General features: G+C 32.7%; 1 protein-coding gene across 2 annotated transcripts in view; it reads left to right on the top strand.

The window, feature by feature from the left end:
* The first annotated feature begins 2418 nt into the window (after positions 1-2418).
* LOC143223401 (zinc finger SWIM domain-containing protein 5-like) overlaps positions 2419-22339 on the top strand; it is a 61410-nt gene continuing 41489 nt past the window's right edge. For both annotated transcript variants that reach the window (XM_076451345.1, XM_076451346.1), the window contains exon 1: positions 2419-2810. In XM_076451345.1, the coding sequence (XP_076307460.1) occupies positions 2444-2810 (367 nt within the window). In that variant the 5' untranslated portion in view covers positions 2419-2443. The remainder of the gene's footprint in view (positions 2811-22339) is intronic.

The following is a 22339-nucleotide window of genomic DNA, read 5'->3' on the forward strand; positions in this document are numbered from 1 at the left end:
AAACCTGATTTTTAGGGTTATAAGTGCTCAGACTTCATGCTGAACTATGGGTGAGGTTCAAGGAAATATGATGTTTGTTTAATATTCTATTTTAAACAGACCACAGTCATTAAATAATGATTGATAGAAAGACCAAAGATTATCGCTGTGTTTGTTACTGTGAATATCTCCCAGCTATTGCTTTTATGTATTACTCTTATACGTATGAGTAATGTTAAACACCAGTAAAAAAGGCACAGTTTGTTAGGTAACGTCAAAGTATATTTCGAGTTTTTGTTTTATTTTTTTATATTAAATTACTGTTCAATAAAGATGGTAGAATACATATAGAGTGAAGCCTTAAAAAATCTACTGCAGAAACGATGAATCTTTATTCAATTTTGGTTTCAACACCATTCTTTCCAAAGGCATGGATACATAAAGGAGGATACCTAAAAGCACTCATAAACTTATCTGTACGGCTTAGTTTGAATTTCGCGCAAAGCTTGTTTGTTTTGTTTTGAATTTGTTGCGAATTTAGCAGTGTAAGGCTAGAGGGAAGGCAGCTAGTCATCACCACCCACCGCCAACTCTTGGGCTACTCTTTTACCCACGAATAATGGGATTGACCGAACGTTATAACATCCCCACGACTAAAAGGGTGAACATGTTTGGCGCGACGGAGATGCGAACCCGCGACTCTCGGATTATGAGACGCACACCTTAACCCAGCATGGCCATGCCGAGCCACCGCGCAAAGCTACACGAGGGCTATCTACGCTAGCCGTCCCTACTTTAGCAGTGTAAGACTAGAGGGAAGGCAGCTGGTCATTACCACCCACCGCCAACTCTTGGGCTATTCTTTTACCAACGAATAATGGGATTGACCGCCGCATTATAACGCCCATGGCTGAAAGGGCAAACATGTTTGGTGTGACGGGGATTCGAACTCGCAACCCTCGGATTACGAAGTCGAGTGCCTTAACCACCTGGCCATGCTGGGCCCTGTTGTTATAAAAGTATTGGAAACTTCTAGGCTAACTCTCACTTTTACCCAAGTTGTCTGTAAAAAAATGTGTTTATAACACTTAGAACAGTGAAGTCCTAGATTTCAGTCTCTCTGTTAAAAACAACAACACACTAAAAAATTAGTATCGTGTATAATTTAAAAAATATATATCATTTTAATTATGAAAATGATTATATTAGAAATTTGAAAAAGAAGATAGATATTTGAAATATTGTATATGATTCAAAAGTAGGGGAGAGAAAAACGAATGAGTTATTTTGTAAACCTTTCATACAGATAGACACATCTGAATGAAATCAGTGAACTTTACTGTTGATGGTATGCGGTAAGTCCTCGGTGCTAAGCATGTGTTGTAAACATGAAAAATGGCAGTTTTTTTTGTTGTTGTTCAACACATGATACCTCCCATTGGTTTATTAAGGTTTTAAAAGCTAATATTCAGGGTTCGATCTCGCTTTGACATAGTGCAAATAACTCAAACAGCAGATATTTAATTTTGAAAGTTTAGTTACCACGCGTCTATATTTGAGATACGCACACACTAGATTTAAAAAAAAAATATTTTAAACTAGATGTAATAATGATGTGAAATCATATGTATATACAAATGTGAGAATAATAAATAGTAAAAGGACATCGCTTGATTTTGATATGTCTATCAAATATAAGTTTAGAAAAAATAATTTTCTATATACCAAATAAAACAAAGGACTAAATGTTCCAAAAATATCGATTTACAATAATAGCACGGCTTTACATCATGACATTCTTTGCTTACTTCTTTAACTATCATCATCTTATTAATTATACGCAAAATCTACATATAACAGTCAAATTTTAGAAATTTTTGTGTTTCGTTTTATAACAGTAACCTGCTAGCACCAACATCTCTGATGTTTGTTTCCTTGAAGCTTAGCACAAGGCTACATAATGGGCTATCTTTTCTCTGCCCACTGCGGTAGCGAAGCCTAGTTTCTAGCGTTTTAAGTCTGCAGGCATGTCGCTGTGCTACTGAGGGAAGAAGGTGGAGGGAGACTGATGTTTGACAAAGATTATGCTCAGGAGTTACGATAGTTTAAATTTTTCTATTTGAAAATTTTAAAATGCTTAACTGTTCGTTGAATAAATCATGTTGAAATATATATTGACTAAAATATAGAATAAAATTTGAAACTTATAATCTATCAGGAGTAATTAAAATTAATAACTATATATAATCCATCAACTTGAATTAGAATCTGCAATGTCAAAGACATGCTTGTTGATATTACTTTTGTTTACGAACAGGTGAAAGTTTTGAGATTTATGACGTTTGGTATTAAACATCCGTTCATAGAAGATCTTCACACTAAGTAACGTGGGCCCTCAGTATGGATAGCATATTATAAAAGTAATGCGCATGCGTATAATAAAGGTTGTATCAGATGTTTCAAGATGGCGACGGCGAGGAGGTTCTGTTGTTTCCGAGTAGGCAGTAATTCCATGCAAAACAACGATATTTTGTTAAACAACGACTCAAAATCAGTTATTTCAAGGTGCCCGGACAGTTTACTTGATATTAGTGCAAAAGTAGTGGCGTTACATATCCCGTTTCAGAGAATTGAAGAGAGATATAATCGCATACCTGAGCCTGTACAGAGGCGGATAATTTATTGGTCTTTCCCACGAAACGAAAAGGATATTTGTATGTATTCTTCGCTTTCAAGTGAAAACAGTGGTTGTACTGACCTTCAGAAATTGCCTTTTTATCGTGGTTTACGTTTATATGAAAGTGGCTGTGTGGAAAATGTCTTGCAAGTTGGTAAGTGTAAGAATTAATCCAAGTAACTAAGGTATAGGAAACAAAGAGGCACTGAGCCATTAATCTAGGGCGAGGCAGCTGCTTAGCTGGACGTATTTGCCGCGGGCGCAGGCTCCACGCTACGGCGGTCGCCGCAATATGTTACGCTTGACCCTGGGGGATGGATGTCCTGTAGTTGTCACCAGCTTCTTAGTAATTCAGTCTGAAGAATTCGTATTTAAGTGGTTTTTATTCCGCTTGAAACTTTTATGTTTCTGTAAATTATTTTTCTTCAGTAAGGAGTTTGAGAACTACAAAAATCAAATTCTGGTACGATAATACAGAGTTAATTATATATAATGTAGTACTTTTTTGTACTCGTCAGATACTTATGTGTGACTTGTGAGAGTGATAGCGTTACTGCCAGGCTAACAGTTGTAAGTGTTAGTTAAAAACTGACATAATAACTTGCACATAAATGTATGTAATATGTTCCGAGTTACTAAGAGCGTGTATCTAGGCCACTATCAGTGACAGTGGTGTATAGTTTTGCCTGACCTGTTTTACTCTGTTTATTATGTTATGAAACTACACACAGCTACTTAAATATTAAAATTGTTATGCATTGTTTTTTTTGTAGGCATATATCACAGCTGAAATACTTAGATATTCAGTTAATTTATATATCACTTAAAAAAACTTCTAAGACATAATTAGGCCCTTTCTCACTATGGTTGAATTTAAGTAAATAAAAAACTGTATGTTGAAACTGAAACATACACTTAAAATGTAATTATTGGGCTTTTGAGTGGTAAATACACATGCACATATATGTTTTTCTACTAAATTATGGTATATGGGATTATTACATGTGAGATTAGCTGAATTTGATTTTTGTTCAAAGAACTAATTTGATAAGTAAAATTTTTAACAGATAACAGTAGACTAGGCAGGTCACTGAGATATTTAAATTTTAATACTTTATGGATTAGTGAGAGAGAGTTACAAGATTTATGTGCCACATTAATTATTGTTATTGGTGTTACTTTTCTAATTAATATTTTCTTCTTGTAATTTAGTTAAAAAATTAGTTTAGGAAGTGTTTGCATTACGTTTTTCTAAAATAATAAAGACAGTCTGTAAATAGGGTTTGTTTGTCAAATTTGTAGAGACAAAATAGAACCATCCATTTTTTTGGTGTAGTTTATGCAGTACATACCCCCAGAAATAATTCAAAATTACATAAATATATAACTTGGCATTTATCACATGACATGTAAGAATTGATCACATTAATATTTAATGATCATTTTGCAGTTGTACTGAGTTGTAACCACAAACTGATATATTGACTTGAAGTGGTAAATAAGATAGTTTCTTTTTATATTAGTAAGTTCATATACATGCTTCTTTATTTTCTGCTGGGAAATATATTTCATTGTTGAGATGCAGGGCTCAAGAGCAACTTGTATGCTAGATTGTTTTATAAACATATCCCTTGTTGATATTTTTATTTTATTTGTGATTGAAAATTGATTGTTGAACTGTAGCTTACATCACATTATACTTTGAACATTAATAATTTGTATACATTTAATGAAATTATAATATTTTCAAAGACTTGTACATAAAAGACAGTCACAGGCAGTATAAAAGCATGCCTTTAAAATGTTTCAATTTTTACTATATGTTTAAGAAGTTAACTATACAGAGTATGTTAGAGAGTTAACTCATATAGTGAACCTTGCTTAAAATACACATTGTCATAAAACTAAGCTAAAACATGTCTACTATTTTGGTTAAAGACCTGGGCCAAGATATTTAGGTATTCAAATAGTTAAAGATTAAATAACCAAATGATATTTACTTTTAATTTGGGTTCTTTCAAAACTGTTAGTCTTTTGAGAAAAACAATTATATTGAGTCTCCTTTTTTTTTCTTTAGATTGATGAATACAGTGGAAAATTAGAGGCAAATGTACAGACATAATTTTTCAAGTTATGAATCTGTGGGATTGTTTGTCTGATTGTGAAATATAATCAGTTAGTATGAATGTAGATGTAATGGGTTATATCTTATGTTTTGATTGCTTGTTTTTCATGAGTGGTGAGCGATCTGTTTGTTTCCTGTATGTATTGCTTTCCAGTATTTGAGTTCTGTTTATTACATATATTTGATTCCCATTCTTAAGTAAAGTTTGTAGATATATTATTAGTTTGTTTTTCTTAAAGTAGATTTTGAATTTGTTGGACAAGGAAATACATCATTTTAACTTTTCTCACTGAATGAATCCTTGTATACATATGAAAAGGATAACGGATAACTGGCAATGTGATCTTGATAAAACTATGAAGGAAGTGAATAGTTATTTATAAGATGTTTCCTTTTCTAGTATTTTAGTTGATGTAATACATTAGAAAATTGTTAATAATGCAAAATATAACTAAAATTCTAATAGGTACATGGGAGTGATTGTGAAAAGAAACAATTGTAAAAAATCTTTTTGATTCTGAAATAATCTTACAGGTGTAACACACATGCTAGTTAATAACTTGCATAGAATTCTAAATTTCACTCTCAAACATAGTTCAAGATTTATACAGTGAATATTTTGAAATGGATTCTCAGTTACTAAACATGTGATCTATAATGTTGCTTGGAAAGTAAGTTTGTTAGATACTGAATTGTTTCTAAGTTATATCATAAATAGTAAGTATATTTAAACAATGAAAAAAAATTACCCATATTATTATTACTATTATTTTTGCCATTATTACTTCTAAAATTAGTAAGATTATAAGAAGAGCAAATAATTATGCTCTGTTTATTTTGAGATATTTTAATTCTTATTATAGACTTGAAATATACATGAAAAATTGAAAATATGTCATTAACTGTAAATGACATACATGCAAACTAAGTTAAAGTGTTCTCTGTTTAAAAAACAGAACGATGGAAATGAGATTCAAGTTAAGTTTATTGTTTGTGTGATACATTTGTTCTTACAGGTATAAATATTTTCTAGTGACTACATTGGAAATTAGCTTAAGTGTTTTTGAAATGTCACTGTTAAACTTGCAGCAAAGTAATTAGTTCTCACTAGAATAGCTTGATGTCATAACATTAAGTTTAATTAAATCGGTTGAACAAGAACCAAGTTTTCTTTTACATGTTTTAAGTCTGTTTAACAATGCAATTCTACTAATCAATCTTTGTAAACAAAACTATATGTTTTGAGAGAGAGTAATTTGTCATTGTTTTTCTGGGAATTCATCAATTGTGTTATATACATATATAAAATGAAACTGAATGTATCTGAGTTTCAAATATTGACTCAGTAATATATATATATTATGTTTTTAATATTAAGAAAATAATGTTAGGAATTTGTGAAATATTGTGTTTCATGCTTTTATTTTTATACATTTTGTATACTAACTGATGTGTTCCCATTACTGGCCAAATTGTTGTATTTATTATAACTATATTGTTCTATATTAAAAATTTAGAAGTATGTCTGTTAATGAAAAGGGTTATCAGATGAGATATGCCTTGCTTTTATTTCTTGTGCAAGTTCATCATTAGTTATTAAAGTATATTAGGCTACTTCACCAGTTTTATGAATAATTACTTGCCTGAGGATGTATATTCAGACATATTACTACAGGCTTGAACATTGTAATCACATTATCATGACCAGTCAGGTTTTAAGCTTTATCTGTTCAGTACAAGCTATAATTAAGTAGTAGCTCCAACATTCTTATAAACATTTGGTTGCATGCCAGTATCACAGATATACTCTCTTGCTACTCAATAGTCTGAAAAGTGAATAGTTCCTCCCATCTATTATTCTACCCAAATGTATTTGAGATATTACATTTCTGTTTTGCTGAGTTGTCTAAATTAATATTATCACTTATTGTACATTTCTTTCTTGAACTACAGATGTTTACAAGTTTACCGATAACTTTTGTCAAAGGCTGACACAGTTTTTGAAGTTGTTTAAATTTTACCACTTATACCTCAACTTCCATGAATAATATAACTGAAACATCATAGTTTCTGATGACTTGTCTAAATTTTTAAATAGTCTATTATACTACTTTGTGGGTTTTCAAGAGTAATCCATCATTCTATTGGTAGTCGCACACTCATGGTATATAGAACTTCTGCATTCAGTACAACAGAAAGAGTGGGAGAGAGAGAAAGGAGAACATGTTGAGACTTGAAACATTTAAGGTGAACATTTTTAATGCAAGAATCAGTGTATTGTAAGACCTGCCTTGAAAGTAATAGTTCTATAAAGATAATGTTTTTTAAAAATAATGAAATCACTTTTATAACTGTGAAGACATTGTGTATTAGCTGCAGTTTGATTTTGACAGTGACAACATATTCTTGCTTAATATTTTATTTTTACAAACAATTGTTATTTAAATTGTTAACACAATTTTCTGCTCTAATTAGATGATACAAGTTTGCTTAGACCAGAAACTTGGGTTTAATTTTTTTTGGTGAGATTTGAGAGATATGATAGAAATTTTTGTTGTAACTTGATTTGATATCTCACAACAGTTTTTTTGTGATTGAGCAACATTTTATACATTTCTATATACTTCATTACAGCTACATTAATTGGTACAATGGAGTAATATTTAATACAACTTTTAATTATTAAAGTGGATTTTTTTCTTTTGCCAGTCTTATCCAGTTTCACATTACAAATTCTGTTATTTCCATCTTTTTTATGAAATGTTTTAGTAAACAGAATAAGAGGAGAGCTTAGTGTAAAACATCTAAACCAAAGTTAATGGTATAAATTTGGAACAGTATCATAAATATTTATTTCTTTTCACTTTTAAGGGATAACTAGAAGTCATTTGACCATTCTCAGATATTCTTTTTTCTCTTCCAACATAAACCACATAAAGAAATTCTTTTTCAGATCCAATTATTATCTTTAAACCACTCATTTAGTTACACATTAAGCTCTCTCAGTTATTTACAGCTTCTACCATATCTGAAGACAAAATATTCAGTAGATGAGCATTATATCTTAAAGTTGTGACCTGCAGTTTTAGTGGCTGCAGTGTTTTAGGAAAAGTAAAGTATGTTTTAGATCATACAGGTATAGTTTCTCATCTGGACCTTAGGGTTCATTTGCATGTCAGTTGTTATTGGTTTAACTGTGTATGTCTGTATGTGTACATACATATCTCTCTCTGTCATAGAAAACTGGTCAAAGGGGCTTTTTCATCAGCAACATTAAGGCCTTGTTTAGTCTATAAGTCAAAGTGTTCCATATATTAATTGTAAACATGTGTATTACATTTTTATTCTATACAAGTACTTTCATTTTATGCTTGTCTTTGTTTTGTACCCAAATGTAAAATACATTAGTATTTCATATTATTTTCCAACCATTACTAAATATTTTAACATAAAATGATCTGTACATCATTCATTAAGTTCTTGTATGTATTTCTTAATTATAGTTCCATATGAACTGTAGGTAGTTTTAAGTTGACGTTTAAATTAACTCTTGTTAGTTGCATGTAATTGGAAGATTTCACATTGATAGATAGATTCTAACTATAGTGCAAAGATGTCATATAAATTACTTAACACATACTTCTCATTTGAGAAAACATTTTATAATTAGTAAGACAGGGAAGGTCTGTGTCAAATAACTTGTTCATGTTTTTATTTTTTACATTTCGTTCACTAACTGACTGTCTCATTACTGACAAAAATTCTCACCAAATTGTTGCACTCGTGATAGCTATTTTGTTTCTATATTAATTTTTTTTCAGAAGTTTTATTGTTAACATTAAAAATCTTTAATGTCTGAAAAGTTCTTATCAGGATGTAAGTCAACATATAACTTTAATACTTGATTCTAAATATTTTTATAATGCATATTTAGTGGCTTGTAAAGAACTTTTTGCATTTCTTCAAGGCAGATAACCTTGAAATAGTTACTTTGCAACCATCAGTCCATCATGCAATGTTTGATGTGCTATTACTTTAATCACATTATTTCTAAACGATCAGTTTAAAAGAAGTTTTTAAAATTACAGAATGATTTCGATGAAGATTGCTCATGTTTATACACTGAAATTGAGCTTCTTATCCTGATTTTAGGGAAGTTTTACCCCAGAGTTGTGAGAGTGTTGTCGATCTTGGAGGTAATTTAAGGAACTTGATAATACACGCAGACAACTTGGTAAAACCGCTTTTTTTTGCACGATGAAAAAACAACCATAAACTCCAGAACAAGGTTATATTCATTTCACTCAACGTTTTCTTTAACTTCTTTCGGAGCGACCTACTACTTACACTGCTAGCCTCACTTTACGAAACTCGCTATACACTTAAAATTTGTTCTGTAGACCAATGGAATGTATGGAACACTGTCACGTGGATAATATTGTTTACATTAAAACAAAAACATATAGTAGCATCAGTGTCTAATGACGCAAATGTTGGTATGCGGCCTGGAATTATGATGAAAATTATTCGAATACTAGCGTAAAAAAAAAAAAAAAAGATTATATATGAGAAGAAAAAATAACTCGAGAAAAGAAACGTAGCCAGGAAAGAAGCAATGTATAATCAAAATGTCTGTTTTCCTGTGTTGACTTTTCATATTATTTTTATTAATTTAAATATCCATATTTGTTTGTTCTCTGACCTGCATATATGTGTATATTTTCACACCAATACTCAAATGATTTTCCCATTTTTAGGCTGCACACTTACATTCGTATGTTTAAACAATGATACTGCTGTATATGCTTAATTTGTTATAATGTAAACAATAATGTCTATTTTATCTTGTTCCGTGCGACTGTAGAATAAATTTCGAGTGTATAGTGTGCTACGCATTGTGAGAGTAGCCGTATAAGTAGTAGGTCGCTCGTGAAGAAGTCGTAGAAACGAAACGTTGAGTGAAATAAGTAACCTTGATGTGTAGTTTCTTCAGCATACAACATTCCAGTCACTACTTCGTAGTGTGACTTCACAATAAAACCGCTGTTAAACTGTAGTCTATAGCTCTCCCGTAATAATAATAATAATTGATATTTTGTAGTGTTAAATGTTTTTGTTTTTGAAGCGAAACGAGTATGTAACAGATTTTTGACTTTGGGAAAATAATGTCTTATGGTACGATAAGACTAATGACTAAAGAATGATTTGTTTAAAAATATATATATATCAGTCTCAGTGTGATGTTACAAATATTGCATAAACAACTGATCTAATCGTTGTCTTGTAAATAAAATACGATGGATTAGAGAATGTTACTTGTTACAACAAACCATTTCGTGCCTTCACGAGTTTTGCTTTTATCAACCCGATGTTCAGAATGTCGTGCCAAAAATGTACTTCACGTGGCTCAAAGTAAGGCCTCTAGTCGTCTGGAAGCCTAGCCACTTTAAATCCCTCCTTTCTATGCAGCGTGTGAGGAAACTGTGCTTTTTGTGCCCGTCTCAAAGTGTAGGCTGTATGGGGGAAGGGCAGTTGGTCTGTGGTTGTGAGAAGACCTTGAGAAAAAGAGGAAGAGGGGGGGCTGCACATGAGGTTGTTCCCTTTTTGATGTCAGAATGTTTTGAAGGCGAGTCACTGTGGATTGGCATCTTAACCCGTATCACGTGACGCTATTTCACTGATAGAATACTTGTATTCAAAACATTATATTACCCTTAAAGTAAACTTTTTGTCATTTTAGTAATGCCTTTTGGTTTGGGTTTCGTCAGTTGTTGAGAGCAAAAATCTATCGATTACTCTTCGATTAAGTTTGGTTTTCGTGCATAATCGTACAGAATGAGCAAATGAACTTAAAGGGTTTCGTGTTTTCGTGTTTAAAGATTCAGTTTGATATTTCATTGAAAATAACATTAATGATGTTAAGGAAACAAACAGTATCAAGCCATGATTATTGCTAAGCGCAAATTAATCGTGCATACGTTTGTTGGAGAAACAAAGCTACATTTATAGAAATGACATGTTTTATCCTTTCTTTCAAGGATTTTAAACATGTCTAATTAGTTCTATTAGTTTATTTTTTTATTATCATATTTTGATATAAAGATCACTTTTCGATGGTGAAATTTGCATATAATTCTATCCTAAATCCCCTAAGCCAGCTAACCTTCATAAAATAATATTGGAATTATGGTCGAAAATGTAGCTAACAGCAAGAATATTCGACTGATGAAAACAATTGCATTCTCATTTTTTTTATAAATAAGAACGTAAGACCAGTATTTCATTAGCAATACTCATAAACGAGTATATTTTCATTATAACCTTTATTGGTAGCTTTTATGAAGAAGTTAATATTAACAACTTATCGCATGCAAAGAGTGCAATGAATAAACTTATAAAGCTTAAGCGATGTCATTTGAAATGACACTTCTGTGTTGATTATTTTGCACATCTTATTAATTGTTACAAAGTAAGTGTAGATTTCCTTCATAAGTTGATCATCTGTGCAGTTTAACATGACGTCATTATAACTGCCAGTCTTTGGTCTTCACAGGTAAGCCTGGGAGAATTGAAAACTTCATGGTTAAATCTTCGAACGCATGTCGGTGAATAATAGAGGAGGGAAGATAAAGTGTGTTCACGGCCCAATCAGATTCGCTCTTTAACTTAGTTTGAATAAGATATGTTATGTGGCTGGTTAAGAAAAGTTCAGTTAGTTGTTGTTGATCCGGTAATAAAATTAAACAATTTGATTTTGCATAGAGCTTTATGTATTTGTTTAGTAACTGCTTAAAAAACGAAATTAAACTTAGCTCAATCCATGTATTCTCAAGACGGCTGGTATGGGTATTAAAACTTTAATTACAATAATTATAGAACAACGTTTAGACTTTATTAGGTCATCTTCAGATTAACCGGAAGGTTAACATCGTTTTCAGTAAAGTTTTGATACCCATATCAGCCGTCTTGAGAATATATTCATACTTCATGTGGGTTTCTGGTCATCGTGAGCTCAATCTCGTTGGCGATTTTTGAGTACAAGTGAATAATACAGTTGAGTTTAGCCCAGTGTTGTTATTTGGGACTTGGCAAAGTAACACAGAAGCATGCACCGAAAAGCCTGGCATTCTTTCAGCAGTTGAAAAATAAATGATTTCACTCAATTTAAGAACAGTGTACAGTTGCAAGTAATGAATGACTCGATAAATGCCAAATAGGCTTTTGTATAGATAAATTACTATTAAGTTAGGTCCACTAGGTGGCAGCACTGCTGCGTCTGTTCAAGGGCAATTCTATATGTCAAAAGGCGAACTGAGTGGTTTATTTGTCAAGAGGGACGATGTAAAATGGTTTTTAAAAACGTATATCGCAAAGTAACTTTCAGATCAGAGCAACATGAAGTTACATTTGCAAATAAGTCAGCCTAACACGTTTCACTGATTGGTTTTTAAACGTGAACCTTTGGAAACCGCGTTATTTATGTACATATATATTTCAAGGTTGAACGTATGCGAATTTCTTGGCACTTTCTCATGTGTTATGAGGACTACTGGACTAAAGAACTTGCTAGCTCTGGTTTTTTTCTTAGTTAGTAGGCTTAATTATTTAGCTTTTGTATTATTTATAGCCCCCCTTTATTTTTACCTTTCGTGTAAGGTTAAAATTCACAAATCTCAGTTTCACTGATGCTAGAAGTTTGAGGTTTAGGTTTAGGAAAGCATTATCTGTGTCAGTTTCATTGGGTTCAATGAAATAGCATTGTTTTAACTTTTACAGTGTATATCGACAACTAATGTATTAATTCAAGTTTTACGAAGAAAAATGTTATTTACGTATTAGTATGGATAAGAAGTTTTAGTAAGATGTACATAAGGTAGCAGGGTTCATTGAGAGAGGTAAAACAGAAAATATGGTTTTGACGACTGTTGACGCACGGAAAAAATTATATAAAGTAATAATGTAAACGTCACACGCTCGTATATGTATGTATGTATGTGAGTATAATACTTATTTATGGACTAGAATTCGTTCTATTGCATTGCCGCATTTCGAACATGATAAATTTTTCACAGTTGTAATAATAATTATTTTTCATATTCATATTTGTCAGTCTTAAAAAAGTTATGTGACAAAAACTGCCGAGATAAATATTTATGTTAACTTTAACCTAAAAAATTAGAAAACAAGGTTCACTATTATAAAGAATAATGTAAACCTTATGAATTAGGCCTATGTTAGTAAGGAATGGACTTATCTGTTGTAATAATATAATATATATATATATATATATATAGAGAGAGAGAGAAATACAAATATAGAAATCTAAAATGTAGAGAAGCTTCTTCGACACTGACGAACGTTTGACTCCATTTTTAGATTTAATGAAATCGTCCCAGATTTCAAGAAACTGTGCGTTTTATTTCAAAGTATAGAAAAGTTATAACCAAAAGTAACTATTAGTTAGTATATAATTACTTTCACTTCAAAGTGTTAATTTTGTAAATATATTTTTCGAATTGTTTTTAAAAACGTAATTTGTTTAAAGTAACATTTATTTATACGCCCTCTATTGGTATTCTGTGGAATATTAAATTATTTGAATTATTTTGTATTGTGATATCCCAAACATAAAAATAATACAGAATGATTACGTGTTGTGTTATTCGAATTATACCGCTTATATTATACTTTTTGTTCTCGAACGTTGTAAGTATCACCGAGTGTTTACGAAAAGGGAGCAGCACTTTCTTCGCTAACTGTTCGGTACGAAAAGTTTTGAGAGAAACGGGAATTTATGTTTTTGTTGGCGTCAGTCATGTTACACTTTTATGATAGGCGCTGTTAAACACAACTGCAAAATTACTTACGATAGCACTGATTTCAAGCAACATCAAGTAATAAAATGTCTGCCATCTGTGCGTCCGACAAAGGGCTAGTAGTTAGGGCTCGCAATCTGACTACTGACAAAGAACCTTTCAGCCATGGCAGCATTGTAATGTGACATTCAATCCCACTTTTCGTTGGTAAAAGAGTAGCCCAAGAGTTAGCGGCAGGTGGTGATGACTGGCTGCTTTCCTTGTAGCCTATCACTTCAAGATTAGGGATGGTCAACGGAGATAGTTAAATAGCTTTGCGCGAATTTCAAAAACAAACAAAAGCGCCCACCAACACGATAATGCACGCCCTATACTGCTTGCCGTGTAACGACGACAGCATTTGAGAAGTTCGAATTCTTTGTCCATCCTGCACATAGAACTAGCCCCGTGACTTAAGTATCTTTCTAGGCCTGTCAAAGACGGTTTTCTTGAACAATGCTTCGAGACAATCAGTGTTCTAAGAGCATGTATTTGTAGGCGAGCGGATGCGTAAAACACACCTGATTTTAGTGAGTTGGTGTGTTAAGGCTCACCAAACGACGCAGATTTCTCATTGAATGTAATAACGTTTGAGTGCCTCAGGGTGTTCATTTGTGTTAATCGACAAAGGTTATTTTTGTGTAACATTCAAGGTGACCGTGTTGTTTTTAATGTGTTTCCACTGTGAGAATTTAGGCAAGTTTCTGATCTCTCGATTTGGACATTTTAAAAATGAAACTCCCACTATTACATTTCTAACGATTTGATGAAATATAACTGACCACTTTACGTTATAACAGTTAGGGGGAGGTGCTCTCATTTAGTGGCATCAAAACCTATCACTTGCAGCCAGAACTATCAATACCTACGCGTATGGTTTCAGGAGCTACGTCAGTAATTACAATAGCAGACTTTAGTAAAAGGCATTGCCATTCAAAGTACCTCACAAGAAGAAATCGCAGTGGTGTGAGACCTTGCTACTACCAGGGGTATGATAGCTTTCCTTCAATATATCAATGTTCACAGATGTACAGTAGAATGACATATTCTTCTTCTTAAAGGTCTTAACAATGATGTTAACTCCACCCTGCTTTTTACAGTTGAGGTAAAACAGCCATATTCAAAACATTCTCCCGATTGCTGCCGACTTCAAATCTACATCTATTAATAGTAAAATTCATCTTGCCTCCCTGGGGTCGACGCTTCAACCATCATGAAAGCTGACGTCTTTCCTCTGCATTTAAGTAGCCTATTCATGAATCCGGTACAATGGAACTGCTGCGAACAGAGGTGTTCCAACGTTCATTCCTAAACAGTCGTAAAATTCCTGTATGCTAGAACTTCATTTCACAATATATTCCATAGTTTCTTCACAATTAAAGAAGTGTCTAATTTTGGTCCATTATGTCGACATTCTATTAGCAGACCTAACTGTTTTAGATTTTTTCTGCTAGAAATACCCTTACGGTATAAGTATTCGAGTAAGTTTTATTAAATGCCCCGAAGATTTGTACCGTTTCTTCTGCTCCTAATAACAATTCTTTTTTTTTTAAAGTATGTAAACACCTTTTTTTTTCTAACGTTTTGACTCTAATTGACTCAGACCCTTAAAAGTTCTACGCAACGGTACACCATGATATTCATACGTAAATTCAATAGGAACAGACTTTTACTAGATGAAAATTTTCTGTTTTACTAATTTTTAATAGCGTTCCTTCACTCTAACAGCCTTCATCCTGACCATGTTTTATTATTAAGTGGATATTAATAATTAGTAATTTTAATAACTCGCTATAATTTCATAATAAACATAGTTACCAGAATGTTTAAAATCTCATGTTGGACACCCGTTCATTAGTATTATCACAAATTTTGTACTTGTATTTTATGACTTAGCTTGTTGTAGTTTATCTATTCTGTATATAAGAGCCCTCTCTTTGCTTCTTCAACATGTTATTGTCCTGCACAAGTTAACATTTGTATCTAGTGTACTTTTTCAAAACTGGACAATTTTTAAGCTAAAGCTCTTAAGGCTTTAGCTATCAGAATATTGCCATCCTCTAATGAAATATTATTCCTTGTAATATATTAGTTGAAAATATGCACTTGTGGTGTAATACTAGTTGTAAATAAATATCTTTTATATACGGTGTAATACAAATTGGAAATGTACGTGTAATGTAACGCGAGTTGTAAATACGTACTTATGGTGTAATAATAATAGCTGGAAATACATACTTATGATATAATTACTAGTTTGATATGTGTACTTAGGTATACAGTAAGCTTTATAATGAAATGTGTTTACAGTTTCATGGCTTATAATTAATATATTTTAATTAATGATAATGAAATACACCGAAATGAATGCTTAGCCTTTGTATTGATTTTGTTTAATATCAAAGTTAGGTGACATGTAAATGATAGAACAAGAAGTGAAGGCTTTGAAGTAAAATTGTTCCATTAAGAGAATGTAGTTAAAGAAGGAACAATTGTATTTTGAATCTCCTTGATTATCTTCTAATTGACAATCCTAAGTTTGTGATAAAACAGATCAGGTCGACATTTATTGCTTGAACGTTAAGAAAGAGCGTAATAAAATATTTCGGATCGTCATACGACTTTATTTATTGATCATGGAACTTAGTTTTTTAGCATTAGTTATACATAAAGACGACTGTAGATGTTTGTTTCGGACATTCAGATAAAGCTACACGTGTGCTATTTATGCAAGACGTCCCTAATTGTGAAGTAATATGTTAGAGGGGAGGCAGCTAGTCTGTAAAAGCCCCGTCAAATCTTGGACTAATCTAATCGAACAGTGGGGTTTGACCGTTACACTTATAACGCACCCATGCCCTTAATGTGCGGAATGTAAGTTTAAAATGATGGAAGGCGAATGACTCTCGGAGTCTGACTTCAGTAGGCCAACCACAAAGCCACACTTACCGTGTGACGACTGTTGAAATAAAATGTCCAGATTTAGAAAAAAAAGTATATCCAACTCCATGTGGGAGAAAAAGAATCGATGGGTGTAAAAACTGTTTTTTGTTTTTTTTTGTAAAATCAGCATTACAATACTTTGACCTTCCCACGTTTTGTTTTTAGTCATGTCTAAATCAATATCATAGGATAATTTTCCTATAATTCATTCTTTCATAAATGAAGTAATCCAAAAGTACATTAGAAGTGTGGAATGATTCAAAATAAACAGTGTTAAGCAATACAAATTAGTAGGGAAAGTACAAATGAACGTAAAAAGGTTGTTATATGGTTCTATTCTTTGACCAGCTTAAAAAAAAAAGTTTGTTTTTCACCGTCATTTCTTTCCTAAAATAATTGGGTAATTATTTAGGTAAAATATATATATATATACACTTTCGTTTTCCCTTAACTTGACAACAAGTACATAATTTTAAAATATTGAATTACTTGCTTAACTATTCAAAGCTTTTCCTGAAACTTTTTTCAACTGCACAATTATATTTCGATTATTTATTTTTAATACGTTAAGCCTATTTGCACTTCATATATACATATATATAGGCCTAGTAACAAATGATACAGAAAATGAAGTATGTTATAGTAAATAATTTACCTATCAACTCTGAAATGGAATTTTATATCCTTAAATATTTTTGTTTTTAATATTTATCCACTTCATCCTACTTATATAGGTGAATTTTCAACTATACAAGTATTTCTCACAGACGCACAACCTGTGATCATCCGCGCAATAGAAAAAAACACCCTGTAACTGTCAGCCATGTACGTTGGCATAATGTTTACTGTGATTTATTATGAAACGGATCTCATTTCACATTACAAGTAAAATCTTCGAATAAAGTATATCATAAAAATAGTGCAGGTTGGTCAATGGAGAACACACGCTTTGAATTTAGGAGTTATTGCCAAAACAAGCTGATTCCAATTCTTACCTGTTTGTTGTAGGCTTAGTACCGAAAAATAACGCATCCAATAACTGTACATTTATATACAATGTCATTAGAATGAAGCTTTCAAAGCAAACTTAAGAGTTAACCAAATGAACAAATTCTATTCAGTTTGTTTAAGATTACTCTTAATACACGTAAGCATACTAGAAAGGGCATTAGTGAATTAATGTGTCTACATCTAGTTAATGTTACATAACCTAGTGCTATTCGGTAGGAGATGCTAATAGCTGACGCATGAATCAATAAACGCCGTTGGAGGCGCTGCTATATAATATTCGCGAATTCGCACATTATATATTAGATTAAGTACTCTGTATTTACCTTCATTTAAGCTTGTACGTACGTTAAGTAATATACGATTCCTTGTATTCATCAAATATGAGAAGAACAAATGTGAACAGAGCGTTGTTTTGTATTTTCGACGCTATAATAGTTTTATATTTACGAACATTATGATGCACAAGATTAGCGTTAAATATTCACATAAGGTGTACATACTCGTGCCTTACACGGCTTATTTTAAAACCCCCGTCGCACCAAACATGCTCTTCCTTTCAGCCGTGGGAGCGTTATGAAGTAACGCTCAATCCCATTATTCCTTGGTAAAAGAGTAGCCCAAGAGTTGGCGGTGGCTGATGATGATTAGTTGTCTTCCTTCTAGTCTTACATTGTTAAATTAGAGATGTCTAGCGCAGATAGCCGTCGTGTAGCTTTGCGCAAAGTCCAAAACCAAACCATTTTAAAAACATTTTACAGATCTTTCTGTGCTCAGATTTTCTTTAAACGTTGTGTGCAAACTGTCATGGACAGAATTTAATCAACTGGCGTCCTAAACCTCAAAGTTTGAAGACTTGAAATGTTACTTGCACAGTATACACCTTAAATTTCATGCTTTAGTCTTATATATAGCAGGTCATGCGTGGGCTAATGTTTAATACTACGAGCTTTAATTTCGAGGGTCAATAGCTTGCACTTCGCTGCCGCAAAATCGCGCTCTGTACTTCGGGCCTGTAGGTGTGTTTAAAGAGTGATTGTTACATCTTGTTATTCCACTATATAAGTGGTTTCCAATTTGTGTAAATCCGAGGGTCGCGGGTTCGCATCCCAGTCGCGCCAAACATACTCGCCCTTTCAGCCGTGGGGGCGTTATAATGTTATGATCAATCCCACTATTCGTTAGTAAAGGAGTAGCCCAAGAGTTGGCGGTGGGTTGTGATGACTAGCTGCCTTCCCTCTAGTCTTACACTGCTAAATTAGGGACGGCTAGCACAGATAGCCCTCGAGTAGCTTTGTGCGAAATTCCAAAACAAACAAACAAAACAATTTGTGTATCATTGCGCCAAGTTGCTAGGAGAGTCGCGAGAGTTTCACCGAACGAAAAAAACAAACACAATAAAACTCTACAATATATATTGCACGTAACAGCAGGAATGTAGCGAAAAATCAAGGTAAGTAGGTTAGGGTGTCGTCAGTTTGGAAACCACTGGGCTGTACTAACCCAAGAGTTTGTGGTAGGTGTTATTGGCTACTTACTGCCTTCTTTCACTTTAGCAGGCAGTCATTATGTGACTTTGCGCGAAAGAAGTAGTTTTTTATGTTAGTAAAAGCAACAACAAACTAACAGAAACATCATGATTACAGATGTTTTTCCTTGTGGTGAAAGTCCATGTTTTACATACATCTAGATATGGGCCGAGTTATTTCTTGAGGGGCACGTTATTACAGCGTTTAAATAAATAATTATTAATTATTCCAACTTTTCCATTCGGTTTATAGAAAATACTACGGTACAGGTTTTTTCGTACTAACTATGATTTTTATAATGAATATTAATCTCTGTTTCTATTTAATTTTATTAAGTTTGTGAATTCAAATTATGTGTTATAATTATTTCTGGAAGTTTTAAGACAGCGTAAAACTTTTCCACATGCTTAATGTTATTGATCTTGGAATGTTTTTGTCGGTTATCTTTTTCAGTAGACGGAAGTGTTGAATACACAGCTGAAATAAAACATTGTTTATTTTGTTATTAACAGATATCTACCATAATCTCATACCTTGCACAGTTTGATATTGGCCAAAGGATTCGAGAACAGCGGACAAATACAAGCTTTTCAAATCAAATTATGAGCATTTAAAATTACAGTTACTAGGCCTTGGAAGTTTTGTTTTCTAAGGCTGTTAACATCACATTTTATTTAACTAGGAGGTTAAAGCACTTGTTGAAATCTCAAAATGTATTTTAATGTCTTTCAGTTGATGGTACGGGACAAAATATATTTGTGATTATTCATTATCACACATGTTTCAGAGGCGTCTTAACTGGGGTGCTATAGCATCCCCACTTTTACATATTTGATTTGTATACCAACCGTATATTATGTTGTTATATTAATTTTTCGGAGGGCATGCCCCATACATGCCTAAGTTGAGTTGCTTTAAACAGCTCCTTATAGTTTCATTGTGAAACCTGATTGTCGAGCCAATCATTTCATATTTCTAACTCACACTTTGTAAACTTCATCTCGTCTTGTGATTCCGAATGTGATGCTGATAATTTCTGATGTCAGCCAATCAGAGTCTAATACTTACGCATCATACCTCATCATGAGTCGTATAACATTTTCGTAAATGTTATTAGTTGTAGTTTTTTTTTTAGGGTTAAATTCAAATACATATACACGCATAAATAAACACAGAGTAAGGTTTAGTGTTTATGATAAAATAATCGCCCTGGAGCAAGTAGAGAAGAACGCTGAATGTTTAATATGGTTAGTGCGTATCGATCCGGTTTATTGAAATTAAAACCTAAAAAATTAATTATTTTTCTCTCGTGCCAGGATAAGAAAGACTGGTTCATATAAAAGTACATTTTTACGATTGAAGCATTACAACTTTGCCTAAATGATTGACCTGACAGTTTTAGCCTAAATATGTAACTGTTAATTGCTGTTACGTTGGTAGAAAATTATTGCTTACTAATATCGCGTTAAAGCTTTTGAAAGCCAACCTGTTTGAGATCGTGCAGTAGAGTATACAGTATCATCAACGTGTATTGTTGCTAAATACTATTGGCGAATTTTACAACATTCCATAATGTGCCTCAGACTATCTCAAGCAACCACGTGCGTTTCAAACGCACGTGGATTGTATTTTTTCCACGATACGTCATCTATCAATCACAAAGCGCGTTTCTCTTGACAAGGTCTCGTAGTGAGACGTTGCCTAGCAACCTGGGAGCTCCTCCTTCAAAAGTGCCATTGGGGGCACAGCTTCTAATTTCGTGAACGGCAAGTCATGAGTCACCATGTGCTCGTTGAGCCGGCCAACATCGATACAGTGAATCACGAGGTTTACGGTGATAAATATCTGTAGTTTAATTATAGGTATTATTAAGAGTAGGGTTTATGTATATTGCACCAATAACGTTTTCAGCAGAACCTTTTGTAGCAGCTTTATATATTAAAACAAATTTTGTTTGTATTTTGCTTTTCACATTCTTTGATTATTAAATCTAAGACATTCTGAATAAAATACCACTTCCACTTCAAGTTTCACCTGTATATAATGTGTACATTCAGTGATGAGTTACTTTCACGAGCGTGCCAAAGTACGCAGGTACACAAGATAAGTCAAAATGAATGCCTTAGTTAAATTGTGGAAAAGAACACTGGCCACTATTATAACAGTTTCAACTTGAAATACCACTTTCGGGTGAAAATGAAGGAGACTGTTAACATTAAATGCCCTCATACCATATTTTTAACGTACATGTTTTTTAAAATATTGGGCTGTGTATCAGAAAGTTCAAGGATCGAGACCACAGTATACTACTTAAGACTTCACACTTTCAGTTGTGAATGGATTATAATCCCAGTTAAAGAGTATTCATGTAGATGGCAAATGCTGCTAGCTTGTTATTCTCTTTGTGGACAGTAGTTCTAAAGTAAAAATAGTTGCCTGAACTTTTGTGGTTTTTCTTGCTTTAAAATACCAAATTCTTTATACAGAAAAATTTTTCAGTGGTTTGCTGTAGCAGTATCATGTCTCTGCAAACTTTAGCTTCAAACAACTTGTACACTCTTTGCAAAAGTCAGTACCAGCAAAAGAATCGACAGATCTACCATTATCTCAACAGTAAACATTTTTTTTATTCAATCAAAACTAGACTTGTCCTTTGGAGAATTTGGGTCATTTCTTATAACACCTATTACATAAGGAATCATTGGCATATAAACCCTAAGTAGATCCTCTATAATAAGCATGCTAATTTTGAGAAAACTGATGACCTAAAATTAGCAAATACAGGGGATATAATAGTTTGGTTTATTTGGTTAGCAGTTAACAAATATGTGTAACATCTTTTTAATATTATCAGTTTAACACATTATGGCAACTAAATCAAACTCTAACCTTCTTAACTCTTTGTAAAGACATCCACTAACGTAAAAGAAGTAAATGTTTTGTTTTTATTCTAATAACACTTTGAGATAGCTTCTGACCATAATATTTGATTGTATTGTACATAACATTCCATGAATAAAATAGTTCCTGGTTTATAAAGTAAAACTTCAAAACTGCAAGAAATGCTAAACAAATAATAATGCAACAGTCAATTAATCAGAGAAGGAAGTCATTCGAAGTTATTGCAACTAAACAAGGTTGCTACAAATCATTTTTCAAATTAAAATTGTTTTTTTTAATGAGACCTCATCATTCTCTTCATGACGTGATCTCCTTGTCTTTT

This window comes from Tachypleus tridentatus, chromosome 8 (genome assembly GCF_004210375.1).
Source record: "Tachypleus tridentatus isolate NWPU-2018 chromosome 8, ASM421037v1, whole genome shotgun sequence".
Taxonomy (NCBI): domain Eukaryota; kingdom Metazoa; phylum Arthropoda; class Merostomata; order Xiphosura; family Limulidae; genus Tachypleus; species Tachypleus tridentatus.